At 43.3% G+C, this 15902-nt stretch overlaps 1 protein-coding gene across 2 annotated transcripts in view; it reads left to right on the top strand.

The window, feature by feature from the left end:
* ROCK1 (Rho associated coiled-coil containing protein kinase 1) overlaps nucleotides 1–15902 on the top strand; it is a 178554-nt gene that overhangs the window by 104828 nt on the left and 57824 nt on the right. For both annotated transcript variants that reach the window (XM_024210773.3, XM_024210772.3), the window contains exons 13-18: nucleotides 2882–2930; nucleotides 4637–4772; nucleotides 5134–5225; nucleotides 5359–5605; nucleotides 8483–8589; nucleotides 14779–14929. In XM_024210773.3, the coding sequence (XP_024066541.2) occupies nucleotides 2882–2930; nucleotides 4637–4772; nucleotides 5134–5225; nucleotides 5359–5605; nucleotides 8483–8589; nucleotides 14779–14929 (782 nt within the window). The remainder of the gene's footprint in view (nucleotides 1–2881; nucleotides 2931–4636; nucleotides 4773–5133; nucleotides 5226–5358; nucleotides 5606–8482; nucleotides 8590–14778; nucleotides 14930–15902) is intronic.

Raw genomic sequence — 15902 nt, 5'->3', positions numbered from 1 at the left:
TGCACACATAGCTGTTGGTCATCTTAGAAGAATTGCTACCAAAAATGGTCATATGGGAATTCAGACCACATAGTAGTATTTAGTAGATAGTGTGCTCTTTACACATATCCAGAGTTTCACTGTCCACATATTGACTACCTACCACATGGCAGCATGTGGGATGCTAGAAATATTTTCAACGATTGTATCCCTACAATCACACTGACTATGTATTCAGTAACATCAGCATGTCTTCTGATGTCTCACAGTTAAACACATTTTATCACAGGGTTAATAGATTTGATTTAGGGCTGTCAAGCGATTTAAAAAAATTAATTGCGATTAATCGCACGATTAAAAAAAATTAATCTTGATTAATTGCACTGTTAAACAACAGAATACCATTTATTTAAATATTTTTGGATGTTTTCTACATTTTCAAATATATTGGTTTCAATTACAACACAATACAAAGTGTACAGTGCTCACTTTATATTTATTACAAATATTTGCACTGTAAAAAACAAAATTAATATTTTTCTATTCGCCTAATACAAGTACTGTAGTGTAATCTCTATCATGAAAGTTGAACGTACAAATGTAGAATTGGGAACAAAAAAAAACTGCATTCAAAAATAAAACAATGTAAAACTTTAGAGCCTAAAAGTCCACTCAGTTCTACTTCTTGTTGAGCCAATCACGAAGACAAAGAAGTTTGTTTACATTTGCAGGAGATAATGCTGCCCGCTTCTTGTTTACAATGTCATCTGAAAGTGATAACAGGGGTTCACATGGCATGGTTGTAGCCGGTGTTGCAAGATACGCTAAAGATTCATATGTCCCTTCATGCTTCAACCACCATTCCAGAGGACATGCGTCCATGCCGATGAGGGATTCTGCTTGATAATGATCCAGAGCAGTGCAGACTCGCACATGTTTATTATCATCCTCTGAGTCAGATGCCACCAGCAGAAGGTTGATTTTCTTTTTTGGTGGTTCAGGTTCTTTAGTTTCTGCGTTGGAGTGTTGCTCTTTTAGGATTTCTGAAAGCATTCTCCACACCTCATCCCTCTCAGATTTTTGAAGGCACTTCAGATTCTTAAACCTTTGTGTTGAGTGCTGTAGCTATCTTTAGAAATCTCACATTGGTACTTTCTTTGCGTTTTGTCATATCTGCAGTGCAATTGTTCTTAAAATGAACATCATCATCTGAGACAGCTATAACATGAAATATATGGCAGAATGCAGGTAAGACACAGAGCAGGAGAGCTACAATTCTCCCCCAAGGAGTTATCACAAATTTTAATGAATTTAAATAATTAATGATTTTTTTTTTGTTTTGTTTAAACAAGCATGTCCTCAGGAATGGAGGCCAAAGCATGAAAGGGCATACGAATGTTTAGCATATGCTGGCTACAAAAGTGCCATGCAAATGCCTGTTTTCACTTTCTGGTGATATCGTAAGTAAGAAGCAGGCAGCATTATGTCCCGTAAATGTAAATAAACTTGTTTGTCTTAGTGATTGGCTGAACAAGAAGTAGGACTGAGTGGACTTGTAGGCTCTAAAGTTTTACATTGTTTTGTTTTTGAGTGCAGTTATGTAACAAAAAAAATTGACATTTGTAAGTTGTACTTTCATGATAGAGAGATTGCACGACAGTACTTATATGAGGTGAATTGAAAAATACTATTTCTTTTGTTTATAATTTTTACAGTGCAAATATTTGTAATAAAAATAATATAAAGTGAGCAATCTACACTTTGTATTCTGTGTTGGAATTGAAATCAATATATTTGAAAATGTAGGAAAATATCCAAAAATATTTAATACATTTCAATTGGTATTTTATTGTTTAACAGTGCAATTAAAACTGCAATTAATCGTGATTAATTTTGAGTTAATCACATGAGTTAACTGCGATTGCCCTAATTGATTACATATGTTGGTATAAGCTGCTATTTATTACATGTCAGTTAATACTGTCTGAATTGTTTATGCTGTAACTTTTTTGGACAGAGGTAAATAACTACAAATTAACGTTTATGTGGCCTAATGTTTTATAAAGGCCAAAACTAGGGACAGACATCCATACCAAACGTATAGAACTGGTAGAGATCTTGCTGCGGATCAACGGATGTTCCGTATTGCTGGCTGACCAGTTCATATTTCCTTTGTCGATATACTTATCTCATAGAGCTGGAAGGGACCCTGAAAAGTCATTGAGTCCAGCCCCCTGCCTTCACTAGCAAGACCAAGTACTGATTTTTCCCCAGATCCCTAAGTGTCACCCCCTTCCCCCCGGATTGACCTCACAACCCTGGGTTTAGCAGGCCAATGCTCAAACCACTGAGCTATCCCTCCCCTGTGGGGTGTTACTCAGCACTTATTTCACCTTCTCTCTGCAGTAACTTGTTTTTTTCCCAGTTTTCTTCTAGAGATACTTTTTGTGTGGTAATAGCATGTAGATATCTTTATATATGATATGGACATATTTGTATGGGTAATTGATCACTTTTGGAGATCCACATTCTTAGAGATGTGGGATGTGCACAACTGGAGCCATTCTTTCTAGAGAATGGCAGAATATATGTTGACCAACATTTACTAGTTATAGAAACCTCTTACTCTGCACCTTTTTGTGGATTTAGGGACAGAATTTGACCCTTACCATTTTTGACACACATTGCCTCCAGTCAATACATTTGATGATTGTGCTATTATAAACTACTTTATGTTGATTGGTGGCATTCTTCAGTTTAAAATGTTGGTTTTAGGATGAAGTGGCATGCACATAGTAAGCATTTTTTAAATAATGGTCTTAAATAGTTTAAATATTGAAATGCCAGGCATGTAAAATAAGATCTTAATCATTTACATATTAAAATAATTCATTATTTATAGGACTTCAAACATAAAACTAGACAAGCTAATGAAGGAACTGGATGAAGAGGTAAGTTTGTGTTTTCTGAATCACAGAATTTTTAACTATGTTGAGTTGATCAGTGTACTCCTCATACTGCTAGAGGTTATAATTTTCCTGTAAAAATTTGCACTCCAATTTAAATTTGAGAATAAATCTCCACGTTCCAAAACACAAATCATCTTGGCCATGTTTGTTATGAAAGTGCAAAATGTAATTTTAGAATTTTAAAATACTTTTTTTTGCCTCTACAATTCAAAACTACTTTCCTGCATTTCAAATCCTGTGCTGAACTCTGTTTAGCCTTGTTCTTCAGAATATTCAATATAATTTTTCAAAATTAGCTAGATTTCTAAAAATCAGTGTGCAGATAATCCTCTAGCACATCATTATATTGTAGTATTCATAAACCTAATACAGTAACTCCTCACTTAAAGTCGTCCCGGTTAACGTTGTTTCGTTGTTATGTTGCTGATCAATTAGGGAACATGCTTGTTTAAAGTTGTGCAATGCTGCCTTATAACGTTGTTTGGCAACCGCCTGCTTTGTCCACTGCTTTCAGGAAGAACAGCCTGTTGGAGCTAGCTGGTGGGGGCTTGGAACCAGGGTGGACCGTCAGCCCCCCTATCAGCTCCCCGCTCCCATAAGTTCCCTGTGCAGCAGCCACCCAGCAGGTTACCAGTTGCCAGCAGTTCAGTTGTCCCTCCCCCCACTGCCATGTGCTGCTCCCGCCCTCTGCCTTGGAGCTGCTCCCAGGAGCCTCCTGCTTGCTGTGCAGGGGAGGGGGAAAGAGGGGGGCTAACGTCAGGGTGTCCTCCTGCCCCCCTGCTTACCCTTTCTCCATATAGAGCAGGATGGGGACAGGATGGAGAGAGCTAACTTCCTGATTTTTTTAAAGGCAATGAACTTAGAGTGGGGTCAGCATACTTAAAGGGGCAATACTCCTCTCTCTCTCCCACCCCCTCCCCCCCACACAGGGCGTGTGTCTCTATCTGCCATGCTGTCTCCCCTCCCTCCATTTGTGCTGCCTTGTAGAGTGTGAGGCTACATTAACAACGTGTTAACCCTTGAGGGCTCAGCCGAATGCTAGTTCATCATTTAGCAGTAAGGCATTCCCCAGGAAATATTCCACCCTCTAACTTCACCACCTCAACCAAGCTTCACAATCATCATTGCTGTGTACAGTATTAAATTGTTTGTTTAAAACTTATACTGTGTGTGTGTGTGTGTGTGTGTGTGTGTATATATATATATATATATGTGTGTGTGTGTGTGTGTGTATATATATATATGTTTTTTGTCTGGTGAAAAAAATTTCCCTGGAACCTAACCCCCCCCATTTACATTAATTCTTATGGGGAAATTGGATTTACTTAACATTGTTTCGCTTAAAGTCGCATTTTTCAGGATCATAACTACAACGTTAAGCGAGGAGTTACTGTAAACAGGTAATTTTTGCTTTTGTGTTAAATACAGTTATTGCAGTGCTTTGGAAGATTTAATTAGAGACAAACTTCAAAAGTGATGTTGGGAATTATTAGGCTCTATTCTGCAAACCTCCTGATCATATCGGTAGTCTCACTGGGTGAAATCCTGGCCCTACTGGCTTCAGTTGAGCCAAGATTTCACCATTGAAGTCAATGAGACTACTTACAGAACAAGAGAATTAAAAAAAAGTTTGTAGGCTCATTCTGTAAAATGTAAATGGAAAATACCAGTGTTTATTATAATTTCAGGGAAATCAAAGAAAAAATTTAGAATCAACAGTATCTCAGACTGAGAAGGAAAAGATGCTGCTGCAACATAAAATAAATGAATACCAAAGAAAAGTTGAACAGGAGAATGAAAGAAGACGAAATGTAGAAAATGAAGGTAAGCAATGTTACCCATGTGCTAGAAATGTTGGCGTGTATGCTACTATACAGTTTTATGAATAATTTACCTTTTTAGCATTTGAAGCGTTTTAGAATAGATTTTTTTTCTTGAAATACTGATTAACAAAAAGATTGTCATAATTATCACAGGAAAGTAGCCATTTCTGTTTTTGATATTTGAAGTATCAAATTCTGCCCTTAGATGTATGCATGTGGAGCCCCTAGTGATTTGAGTGAGACAGGTGTATATAATTCAAGAACAAAATTTGGCCTCATGTAGAAATATCTAGTAATGTCACAAAGATTTTCTGTTCTGATCTGCTAGGAAAATTGAATTCCATATTCATTTCTGTCTCTAGTGTCCACCTTAAAAGATCAGTTAGAAGACTTGAAAAAAATTAGCCAGCATTCACAAACTACAAATGAGAAGATGACACAGTTACAAAAGCAAGTAAGTGATTGCTGTTCAGTGTTTTCATTGTTTCTTCAAATTTGTCATATAGTATTGATTACATAAATGTAACAAAGCTGAATCTGTTAATTATTGCACTTTGAATGGGAGTCGACTTTTCTTCTTCTAACAGCTAGAAGAAGCCAATGACTTACTAAGGACAGAATCAGATACAGCAGCAAGATTGAGAAAGAGTCATACAGAAATGAGCAAGTCCATAAGCCAGTTAGAATCACTAAATAGAGAACTTCAGGAAAGATGCAGAGTTCTAGAGAGCACAAAATTGGAAGTGGAAAAGGACTATTATCAATTGCAAGCAGCATTGGAAGCAGAACGACGGGACAGAAGTCATGGATCTGAAATGATTGGAGATTTACAAGGTAACCATTCCATGCTTGTGTAGTTTTTTAATGTTGCAGTAAATATTTATTCTTACAAAAATCTATTTTCATAACTTCACTTTGCTGCTCTGTACCATTGTGTAAAGCTTGAAAAAGATGTACCAGCTTTTTTCAAGGAGTTTAATTCTATTCATTTAGTGTAGCAGAGCAGTAATCAACATATGAATTGCGTATCCCTAGAGGACTAATACTTGGGAAAATTTGTAAATACAGTTTAAGGTACCAAATGTCTTACCAATTCAGTATTAACTCAGGTACATAATTCCTGTGTGATTGAGTTTTGGGGATGAGAGGGAAAGCAGTATTGCGGATAACAGCAATTTCCCCTTCCCCTCCTCCAACATGATTTTTCTTCAGCTGTGGATATTAACCCCTTTAGAGCAATGTTCATGGATTCTGGGACACTGACACAGCAGAGGTAATACTGTACCCTATCCAAAGGCACAATTCACTTTGAAGCAGAGTGGGTATTCTACTTGATCCTTAGAGTTAAGGAGTAAGTTTTTCTTTTTGGCATGTATTAAGGTTTTACAGCAACAATGTTCTAGCACAGGGGTAGGCAACCTTTCAGAAGTGGTGTGCCGAGTCTTCATTTATTCACTTTAATTTAAGGTTTCGCGTGCCGGTAATACATGTTAACGTTTTTTAGAAGGTCTCGCTCTATAAGTCTATATTATATAACTAAACTATTGTTGTATGTAAAGTAAACAAGGTTTTCAAAATGTTTAAGAAGCTTCCTTTAAAATTAAATTAAAATGCTGATCTTACGCCGCCAGCCTGCTCAGCCCGCTTCCAGCCTGGGGTTCTGTTCACCTAGGCCTGCAGCGGGCTGAGCGGGGCGACTCGAGGTCAGGGCAGAGGGCTGGGGTGTGTGTGGAGGTGCAGGGCAGAAGGCTGGGTGTTGGGGGTGACTCGAGGTCAGTGCAGAGGGCTGGGGGGAGGGTGTGGGGGGTGCAGGGCAGAGGGCTGGGGTGTGTGTGGGGGGTGCAGGGCAGAAGGCTGGGGGGGTGTGGGGGTGCAGGGCAGAGAGCTGGAGGGTGTTGGGGGGAGGTCAGGGCAGAGGGCTGGGGTGCTCGGCTCATGGGGGTGCTCCCAGCCCCCTGCCCTGAGCGGCTCATGGCAGGGGGCTGGGAGGGATATGCCCTATTCCTCCCCCTTCCCCCAGGCTCCATCCCTACCTCTCTCTGCCTCCTCTGTGGACCGGGGAGCACGCTGCTGCTCGGCTCGGCTCCCCCTCGCAAGGGCCGTCGGCGGCAGGGAGAAGAGGGAGGAGGAGGAGGAGGGGCCGGAATGCACCACGTTGTCGGAAGAAACGGGGGGGGGGGGGGGGCGTGGCTGCCGCAGGACCAAGTTTCTGCCTCCTGCCCCCGCAGGGGAGAGTGGTGGGCGGGGGGGCTGAGTGGGGTGGGGGGGCGGGACCTCCCCCACCGCTCTCCCCTGCAAGGGCAGGAGGTAGAAGCTTGGTCCTGCGGCAGCCAAGCTTCCCTCCTCCCCCTTCTTCCCACAGCGTGGTGCATTCCGACCCCTCCTCCTCCTCCTCCTCTCACCGGACAGGCAGCGTGCCACTCAGAATCAGCTCGTGTGCCGTAGGTTGCCGAACCCTGTTCTAGCAGGAGTGGTAACAACCACTATAGTTAAGATGCAGAATAGTTTCCATTGTAATCCACCCTTTCTTTTCAGGTGTTTGAGAGGTGAAAATATCAGAAAGTTCCATGCAGTTTAAAGAGTTGTGTGTTTAAGAGAAATATGAGATTCTCTAACCCAAGGTGACAGCCACCATGACAGCCAAGTGACAACTTGCTTAGCCACTGAGACAACTTAATAGGATAAATCCATTTCAGATTAATTACTCTAGATTGCCACTGGGGTAACTGTGTGAGAGGGCAGTTTATCCAATATGAAGAAAAAGAAATATATTTAAAGAAGTCAGAGTACAAAGGGACAAGAGGGAAGGTCTCCTTTACAGTTTGTAAGGTGTGGTGGAGCAAACCTAACTGATGCAGTGTTAGAGCTACACAGCTCTTTAGGCGTGCATGAAAGGGTAATCTTCTTCAGAGTTCCTAAAGTGTATAGAACAGGATGTTCTGCTGGTATCTAGCCAGAGAGTTCCACGTGAAATTTGCACACGCTATTGCCAATTTTTAACAAGAAAATGTTTGACAACTAAGCACAGCATTGAAGTGTTTGGAAACATTCTGGAAGAAGACGTGTTTTCTTTTTCAAATCATTTTATCATCTGGAAATTCCTAGGACATTTTAGGTTTTAAAAAAAACTATGCTAAGCGTGCAGAGTTCTAGATAGTCTGACATACTTGTGAGCTATGTTGCATACATTCTGTTTATAAGGTATAACATTTAACACCTAGAGTAATACAAGAAACCAAATTACAGTTGCAGTTGGAAACTTAACTTAATGTCTTAGTGTTTCTGTTTTAAAGTCTTCAGTTTAATAGTACACTAAAGTAGCTGCATACGGTGTGGGGCAAGCTGTTTCAAACTCAAGGCTGGAGGAGAGCCTTTGCTTTTGTGGCGTGATCAGTAGGGTAAAAATAATTCCTCTTTCTCTGGAGGACCTCTCCAGTGCAGGTTATTTTAATTGTTTATGTACTGCAATAGCACCTTGAGGCCCCAACTGAGATTGGGGATCCATTGTGTTATATGTTGTATCTACCCATGATAAGACTTCAGCAGAGTTAATGTTATCAGAAAATGTGGCTGTTGTATGTTGTAACAGGACTTATATTAATGAAAGGAAACATCTATACATTAGCAGTTGGACAAAATAAAATCAAAGTCCTGCTTCTGCATCTAGACATAGTAGCTGAAATTGAGCTATTTTTAACTTGTTTTTGCTAGCTCGGATTACATCTTTACAAGAAGAGGTAAAAAATCTTAAAAATAATCTTGAAAGAGTGGAAGCGGAAAGAAAACAGGCACGAGACTCACTTAATCATTGTGAAAAGGTAAGGTAATTAATACATAATTCAAAACAATGCTAATGTTAGCTTGCTGGTTGTGGTCAGAATATGATCATGTACAGGGGAGTTGCATCTTTCACGGGGATTAGGTTCTGAAGTCCGCGCATAAGGTGAAAATCGCGTATAGTCAAACGCTCATTGAGTGGAATGGCGGGCGGAATCGCCTGCACTACAGGTACAGTATTTAGATGGTTGTTTTTCTCCCGTTTTGTTTTGCCGAGCGCGTATAGTTAAAATCGCGTAAGTTAAATGCGCCTATGATGCGACTCCACTGTATTAAATTATTTTGTATTGTGTAAATAAATCACAGCTTCTTCAAATGTGTCAGTGTGGATCCCACTGCAGGCACGCATGTGCCTCCTGGGTGAGACTGGACTTTTACCCTAGACCTGAGGAGACTCAACAAATACATACTCAGTCTCAGGATGGTAATGGCTGCCTGCATTGCTCCAAGCTCTAGATTGGTTTGTGGCTCTCGACTTCCAGGATGATGTACTTACGTATTGCCATCCATCTGGCCCATCAGAAGTGCCTAAGGTTAACAGTGGGGGCCAACTATTCCCAGTTCAGGGTTTTGGCCTTCACACTCACCATGGCACTGAGAGTTTTCACCAACTTCCTAGCTGTAATGGCAGCATGTCTAAGCCCTGGTCTACACTATGAGTTTAGGTTGAATTTAGCAGCATTAGATCGATTTAACCCTGCACCCGTCCACACGACGAAGCCATTTTTGTCGACTTACAGGGCTCTTAAAATCGATTTCTGTACTCCTCCCTGACGAGGGGATTAGCGCTGAAATTGACCCTGCTGGGTCGAAATTGGGGTAGTGTGGATGCATTGCGACGGTATTGGCCTCCGGGAGCTATCCCAGAGTGCTCCATTGTGACCGCTCTGGACAGCACTCTCAACTCAGATGCACTGGCCAGGTAGACAGGAAAAGTCCCGCAAACTTTTAAATTTCATTTCCTGTTTGGCCAGCGTAGCGAGCTGATCAGCACAGGTGACCATGCAAAGCTCATCAGCACAGGTGACCATGGAGTCCCAAATCACAAAAGAGCTCCAGCATGGACCCAACGGGAGGTACTGGATCTGATCGCTGTATGGGGAGTCGAATCCATGCTATCCGAACTCCGTTCCAAAAGACGAAATGCCGCAATATTTGAAAAAATCTCCAAGGGCATGAAGGACAGAGGTTATAACAGGGACCCGCAGCAGTCCCGCATGAAGCCTACCAAAGAACCAGAGAGGCAAACGGCCGCTCCGGGTCAGAGCCCCAGACATGTCGCTTCTATGATGAGCTGCGTACCAATCTAGGGGGTGCCTCTACAACTCCCCCACCCCTCCCGGGCTACGTTGGCAGTTATCCCCCCATTTGTGGGACGAATGAATAAAGAATGCATGAATTTGAAACAGCAATGACTTTATTGCCTCTGCAAGCGGAGATCAAAGGCGGGAGGGGAGGGTGGTTGGCTTACAGGGAAGTAGAGTGAACCAAGGGGGCGGGTTTTAATCAAGGAGGAACAAACAGAACTTTCACACCGTAGCCTGGCCAGTGATGAAACTGGTTTTCAAAGCTTCTCTTATGCACAGTGCACCCTGCTGTGCTCTTCTAACCACCCTGGTGTCTGGCTGCGTGTAATCAGCGGCCAGGCAATTTGCCTGAACCTCTCACCCCGCCATAAACATCTCCCCCTTACTCTCACAGATATTGTGGAGCACACAGCAAGCAGTAATAACGATGGGAATATTGGTTTCGCTGAGGTCTAACCGAGTCAGTAAACTGCGCCAGCGAGCTTTTAAACATCCAAATGCACATTCTACCACCATTATGCATTTGGTCAGTCTATAGTTGAACTGCGCCTTACTACTGTCCAGGCTTCATGCGCCATGGGAGCAAGGGGTAGGCTGGGGTAGGTGCGACTGCGCGGTGCTGCCGATGGGAGAGCAGCCTGAGGCAGAAGCTTCCAGCTGGCATGATATTCCAGGCAGGACTGAATCTCCATTAGAAGAAACGTAAAGAAGAGAATGACCTGGAGTCATTCCCATTTTTGTCCAGGCGCTCCCGACTGACCTCACAGAGGCCGGCCAGGAGCACCCATGTCTGCCCAGGCGCCCCCAACCAACCTAACCAAGGTCGGTCAGGAGCACCCATGGGACGATGATGACGGCTAGCAGTTGTATTGTACCGTCTGCCGTCCGCAAGGCAGGGGGATGCTGCTGTGTAGCACTGCAGTACCGCGTCTGCCAGCAGCACCCAGGAGACATACGGTGACAGTGAGCTGAGCGGGCTCCATGCTTGCCGTGGTATGTCGTCTGCACGGGTAACCCAAGAAAAAAGGTGAGAGAGGATTTTTTGCTGTTGCTTTCATGGAGGGAGGGAGGAAGGGTGGCCTGACGACATGTACCCAGAACCACCCACGACAATGTTTTTGCCCCATCAGGCATTGGGAGCTCAACCCAGAATTCCAGTGGGCAGCGGAGACTGCGGGAACTGTGGGATAGCTACCACAGTGCAACGCTCCGAAAGTCGACGCTAGCCTCGGGTACTGTGGACGCACACCGCCAACTTAATGCGCGTAGTGGGGTCACACACAATCGACTGCATCAAATTGATTTCTAAAAAATCGACTTCTATTAAATTGACCTAATTTCATAGTGTAGACATACCCTAAGAAAACATGGAATTTACGCCTGTTTATATCAAGATGACTGGCTGATCAGAAGCAGGTCCCAGCAGGAGACCAGAATGTCCCTGGATTGTGTCCTCTTCCTGTTCTCCCACTTAGGACACCTGGTGAACTAGAAGAAGTCCTCTTGTGTACCATCGCAGATGATAGAGTTCATAGGAGGTCTAGTTGACTTCAATTTGGCAAAGTCTTTCCTGCCAGAGGACAGTTTCTATTCCCATCAGTCATAGTGCATGAACTACAGTCAACACCAGCAACGACAGGACATATATGTCTGGGTCTCTTTGATGATATGTCCACATACATGTACGTGATGCTGCTTGCCAAACTTTACCTGTCACCTTTACAATGATAACTGAGGTCCATGAACTTCCCATCCAAACCTCATGTGAGCAATGGGTCCTGCCTCAAGCCAAGCAACAGTTTTGTTGGTGGCTTGTCCTAATGAACATGAGAAAAGGGGACAGTGATGCTTCTCAGACACTATAGGAACTGGGTTGGAGTGCCCACCTGAACCATGTTCAAATGTAAGATACCTGGTCTCATGATGATTTTAACCTACACATGAGTGCCTTGGAACTAAGAGCCATCTGACTTATCTGTATAGCATTCCTGCTGGAAGCCATCCAATGGTGGAAATGGTATTATCAACATGGGGCTGACTCCACTAGTGCTACACTTTCCAGGGATCAGCAGTGACCTAGCAGACTTTTAGTGCAGAAATGTGGTAACCAGCCATGAGTGGTCTGTGTAAAAATCCATACTAGACCCAATATTCTGTCAGTGGGAGACTCCCGCCACACATTTGTTTGCCACAGGGGACAATACCAAGTGCTAGAACTTCTGCTTCAAGGAAGGTGGGAGTCCAGGCTAACTGCCGATTGCCTTGCTGTTTCAGTCTTCTTGAGGACTCCTGTATGGTATCGTACTGTATCCCCTGGTCTCCAGGATATCAAAGATCAACAATATAGGGCCTCAATCATTGTGCTAGTCCTATATTGGTTGAGACCGTTTTGGATGTCCCAGCAGCTTCCCATACATCTTCCTTCCTACCCTAATGTAATATACCAAACCTCAGTCAGACAATGCATTCAGACGCAATCTTTGCACCTGACAGCCTGGATGTTGACTTGCTGAACAACACTGACAGACGGTGTTCCCTACAGGTTCAGAAAATCCTTACGCAGAGCAGGAAACAATCCGTAAGGTTGACTGACTTCTCCAAATGGGAAAAATTCTCTATTTGGGCAACTCAGAATAATACTGACCCAATGGAGCTGCCGATACCAAAGATGTTGTACTGTATCCTGCTCTTGCACATGTGGGACTGATATTTAACTCCCTTGAAGTTAATCTCACTGCAACATTGGCGTGTCACACTTTAGTACAGTTGCACTCTGTCTTCTCACACCCCTACTGTTTAATTTCCTCAAGGTCCTTCATACTTTCTTTCCAGTAAGAGTACCGACTTCCACAGGGGACCTCAGTGTCCTCCTTTCAAAGCTTATAAAGCCTTCTTTTGAACTGCTGTTGGAGTGCTCAGTATATTGTCTTACCATCAGGATGTTTCTTCTTGTGGCCATTACATCAGCAGAGAGAGTTAGCAAGCTCCAAGGTCTTATGGCCAGACCACCCTGCATATCCTTCCACAGGAAGGTGATGAAACCATACCCCAAATTCATAACTAAGGTAGTCTTGGAATTTCACTTGAATCAATCAATTTTCCTGCCAGTCTTCTTCAGAAAGTCGCAATCCTCACAGGGAGAAAAGATGCTCCATCCTCTGGCATCTCCAGAGTCGTGTTCAATTGTCCCAAAAGGAATGAGTCCTTTAGACTCTCTCCCTGCCTCTTTGTGGCCATATAGGGCACATTAAAAGGCCAAGCTATCTTGTCACAGGAAATCCTGAAGTGGCTCAGAATGTATCTCTACCTGCTATCAGCTGGCTGGCGAGCCTTTCCTTCCAAAAGTCAAGGTGTGCTCCATCGGGGACAGGCAGTGTCTTCTGCTTGCCTCAGAAACATTGTGGTAACCAGCCATATTCACAACGGAGGCCTTCCGACTCGGTTGGCAAGCACATCTAAGATGGTACAAGGCAGGTGGTCGTCTTCAGAATCTGTGTTGCACATCAACCTCCTAGAATTATGTGCAGTCCGCAACATGTGCTGACACATTCTACCATTAGTCAGACAAAGGACCACAAGAGTAAGGATGGACAAGATCGCTTGCATGTTCTATATCAACAGACAAGGGGGAGCAAAGTCCCAATCACTGTGCTCGGAAGCAGTAAAATTGTGGAACTATTGTATCCAGCACGACATCAACATCTTGGCTTCATACTTACCTGGACACCAGAACACAACGGCGGACTCACTGAGCAAGAGATTCTCACAATACCATGTGTGGGAGTTAGACACAAGAGACCTGCAGCATATATTCAACTTCTGGGAATTCCTAAGTATAGATATACTCACCATGCCCAAAACTGCCAAATGTCCCTGGGGGACGCCTTCCTCATTACACTTTCCCACCCTTTCCCCTGTTGTTCACAGTGCTTCACAAGACACAGGTGGAACGAGCCACAGTCATTCTCATAGCCCCAACGTGGCCACAACAGATTTGGTACCCTTACCTTGTGTTAATGGCAGTCTGTCCACTAATCATCCTACAGTTCACTCCACACCTCTCTAAGACACAGGCCAAATCCTCCAACCCAATTTGGTTCCGGGATTTGGAGATGACCTGTTCAAAAGAGGTAAAAAAGATTCTTTTAAGTAGCAGGCATGATAAAACTTATCTTACTTATCTCAATAAATTGAAAAGATTCCAAACTTGGTGCAACACCAAACATGTCCTCGCAATGAATGTTCCTTTGTCACTCATTCTAGACTACATTCTAGAATAACTTAAAAGAGCAGGACTGTCCACAAGCTCTGTTTGTGTACACCTGGCTGCCATCACTGCATTCCATCTCAAGATAAGTCATTCCATATTTACCTATGCACTAACAAAAAGATTCTTTAAGAGCCTTCAAAATGTGTAGCGTCAAATACAAGACCCTACCCCACCTTGGTATCCCAGCCTAGTTTTGCGCTGTCTCACCGGTCCCCCATTTGAGCCCATTGCAGCCTGCTCCTACATACACCTATCCATAAAAACAGCATGAGAAATTATTGTTACCTTATGAATTCATAGATTGCTGAATAAAACAAGTGTTTTTTCTTCAAAGTCTTATTACCCCCTTCCTCTCCTTCAAGCCTCATTTTTAAACACCTAAAAAAGCATAGTATAGTACACCCTATTAATATTGTGACTTGTGAATAAGCAGAAATGTAACCCTTCTTTTATTTAAAAAAAAAAAAAAAAAAAAAAGAAAAGGAAATGTGGACCTGTTCGATGGCTTGGTAAAATACTCCAGAAATTTTTTTTTTTCTTTTACAGTTCTGCTTTAATAAAGCATGCTTTTTTTTTTTGGTCCTGATTTGCAGGAAAAGAATAACTTAGAAATAGATTTAAACTATAAACTCAAAACGTTACAACAGCGGTTGGAACAGGAGGTAAATGAGCATAAAGTGACTAAAGCTCGGTTAACTGACAAACATCAATCAATTGAAGAGGCAAAATCAGTTGCAATGTGTGGTATGTATTTCTTTTTAGTTTCAAATAGAATATTGAGCACTAATAAGGTCTGTTTTCCTAATTCCATTACAATGGCAATGAATTTTTTTGTATGCGGTGTTCATAAAACCAGTTTTTAATCCTTGGTGTAGAGAAAATGTATATGCATATCAAAATTTGAAAACATACATAATGTAATACATAATTTAAAGCTCCTAGGCTATTTCCTTAGCTGGTATAAGTCAGCATAGATCTGTTAACATCACTGTACTACAAATATGAAAATCCTGTACTGTTTATATCTTCAAGTTAAGGGAAAATTAGTTACCTATAATTTTGCTGCTTTGAAGTTATCACACATGACTTGTACTCATTCAGCCACTTCCCTTCATAACTTAGAGGCCCGTGTTTTTTTAGTGTGTTCTAAGGTTGCCAGGCGTCTGGTTTTCGACTGCTGACTGGGCCACTAAAAGTCTGGTTGGTGGTGCAGCAGGGCTAAGGCAGGCTCCCTGAAGTGGCTGGCATGTCCGGCTCCTAGGCTCGGGGGGGGAGGCATGGGAGCTCCAAGTGCTAGCTCCATAGCACCCATTGGCCAGGAACCACAGTCAATGGGAGCTGCGGGGGTGGCGCCTGCAGGTGCAGGCAGTGCGCAGAGCCCCCTGGGCCCTCTGCCTAGGAGCTGGACATGTTGGCTGCTTCTGGGAGTCACCTGAGGTAAGCGCTGCCTGGCCGGAGCCCGGACCCCAAACCCCTCGGCCCCAACCTGGAACCCCCTCCTGCACCCCAAACCCTTCATCCCCGCTGCCCCCCCTCCCCGAACTGGAGCCCTCACCCTCTCGTGCACCCCTGCCCCAGCCCAGAGCTCCCTCCTGCACCCTGAACCCCTCGTTTCTGGCCCCACCCTGGAGCCCACACCCTCAGCCAGAGCCCTCACCCCCTCCTATAAACCAACCCCCTGCCCCAGCCCGGTGAAAGTGAGTCAGGGTGGGGGAGA

Source organism: Terrapene carolina, unplaced genomic scaffold, assembly GCF_002925995.2.
Source record: "Terrapene carolina triunguis isolate 2854851 unplaced genomic scaffold, T_m_triunguis-2.0 Scaffold58, whole genome shotgun sequence".
In the NCBI taxonomy this organism is placed as follows: Eukaryota; Metazoa; Chordata; order Testudines; family Emydidae; genus Terrapene; species Terrapene triunguis.
This window is presented reverse-complemented; position numbering and strand designations above follow the sequence as displayed.